At 41.7% G+C, this 1,992-nt stretch overlaps 1 protein-coding gene across 1 annotated transcript in view; it reads right to left on the bottom strand.

Annotated features, from left to right (window-relative positions):
• The window catches only part of INTU (inturned planar cell polarity protein), a 156,178-nt gene that overhangs the window by 92,948 nt on the left and 61,238 nt on the right, over nucleotides 1–1,992 (bottom strand). The window contains exon 4 of the mRNA XM_006876097.1: nucleotides 1,028–1,231. Coding sequence (XP_006876159.1) covers nucleotides 1,028–1,231 — 204 coding nt within the window. The remainder of the gene's footprint in view (nucleotides 1–1,027; nucleotides 1,232–1,992) is intronic.

Genomic DNA, 1,992 nt, shown 5'->3' with positions numbered 1-1,992 from the left:
CGTACCTTGTTTTTGGTGCCAGTGCCCAACCCCACAGTTGCTCACTGCCAAGCAACTTGAGATGCATGTGGGTGGTGGGCCCTATTTACTTACCATGTCTTACCCACCAGTAAAGAACCAACAGGGATTGGTGGTAGTGGTTTGGTATTCCCCACTGCCTCCTGCCACCACCCTTGGTGGGAACCCTTCTCATCCTCCATCCACCGTCTCCTGCTGCCTGTTCTACGAGGTACCCTACTTGACTCTGAACACCCTTGCCCTGAATGCCTGTACTGACCCTTACCCACGTCCCCACTTCCTGCCTCCCTCCAGTGACCTCCCTGGCATCTTTGCGTTCTCATTCAGCCTCTCCCTGTCCACCCACAACCTTGTTTTTCTCTGCACACTCTAGAGCTGGATTGAGACATAGCAGATGAATTGGAGAGGGTGTCCCGGTTGTCAGTGGGGTCTCTGGTATTTTTCAGGGTAGCCTGTGGAGCATGCTCTGGGCCTGGTCAAAGATCTAGGTGAGGAATATTGGAGGTGTCACCTGACAATTTGTTTCAACGTGGTAAATGTGAAATGTCAGATAACGAGATAGTAAGGAGCTCTGGTAGTGTAGTGGGTTATGAGCTGGGCTGCTAACAACAAGATCAGTAGTCGAATATACCAGCTGCTCCATGGGAGAACGACAAGGCTTTCTGCTCCCATAAATATTTACAGCCTTGGAAACCATGTACAAGGTTGCTATGAGTTGAGCCGACTCCACAGCACATAACCACCACCACTACAAATGAGGAGGAGGTGTATAATGAAACCAATGTTGAACCATAAAAAGTTTCTAGAATTTAACAAACTGACCTTGCAGTGCAGCATATTAACCCATAGTGCCACACCAGGACTCCAATGTGTGCATATATGGGCAATTTTAAAGCATAGCAATTAAACAAAATTAATTCATGTTTGTTTTTTTCCTTAAGTCAAAAGTGCTTATTATTCACATGTAAGGTCCTTACTATTTCTTTTGCACTTCTGAGAAGGCACTCACCTCTTCCTTTGATGTTTCCGAGTCAAGCTGAAGTGTGAGGTACATAATGATATGAGGAGTATTAAGAATATTCTGCTGGATGTCTTCAACCTCATCTTCCCATAGAAGTTTGACTAAATCGCTTGTATTTAATTGTGCCTTTTTCTGTTTTTGTTGGGTAACTTCCTTTTTCATAGCATATGCATTTTCAAATGTCAGTTTCACCTTTAAAATTAAGACAATGTGTTGATATTTCAAGAAAAAAAAAATCAGTTGTAATTTTCAGAGAGAAGAATCTGTGCATGAACATATACTTAGATATGTACTTGTAACAACCTGTTGTTGTTGTTGTTAAGTACCATGGAGTCGATTCCAACTCATAGTGACCCTGTACAGGGTTTCTGAGGCTGCAAATCTTTACGGGAGCAGAAAGCCTCTTCTTTCTCCCATGGAACAGCTGGTAGTTTCAAACTGCAGACCTTGAGGTTAGCAGCCTGATTCGTAACCACTATGTTACCAGAGCTCCTTAGAAACCCGTTACCATGTGCTAATTCTGACAGCAATTTTGTAAGATAGAGTCGAACTGCCCCATAGAGTCTTCAAGGCTATAAACTTTTCAGAAGAAGACTGTCACAGCTTTGATGCACAAAGTGGCTGGTGAGTTTGAACTGCTGACTTTTAGGTTAGCTGCTGAGCACTTTAACCACTGTAGCACCAGGGGTCCTTTTGTATGCACAGTATTTATAAATCATACTAGCATCTGGGCTCTTTGATGACAAGGACTGTGTTCTTTTTACATTCCTATTTCTAGCTCCTAGCATGTAATATCACAACTATTTGAGTAAGAATGTATAATGCAGTGAACAAAAGTAGTTTATCTAATTTAATCACTGGATGTAAGTTGTTTATTTAATCTAAGTTATAAAAAAAACTAAGTTAAAAATATTTAAAAATTAACTTTATATACAAATGGAGGATGTCTGCCA

Source organism: Chrysochloris asiatica, unplaced genomic scaffold (assembly GCF_000296735.1).
Source record: "Chrysochloris asiatica unplaced genomic scaffold, ChrAsi1.0 scaffold00353, whole genome shotgun sequence".
NCBI classification, from domain to species: Eukaryota; Metazoa; Chordata; class Mammalia; order Afrosoricida; family Chrysochloridae; genus Chrysochloris; species Chrysochloris asiatica.
The sequence above is the reverse complement of the archived record's forward strand: the minus strand, read 5'-3'. Positions and strand labels throughout refer to the sequence as shown.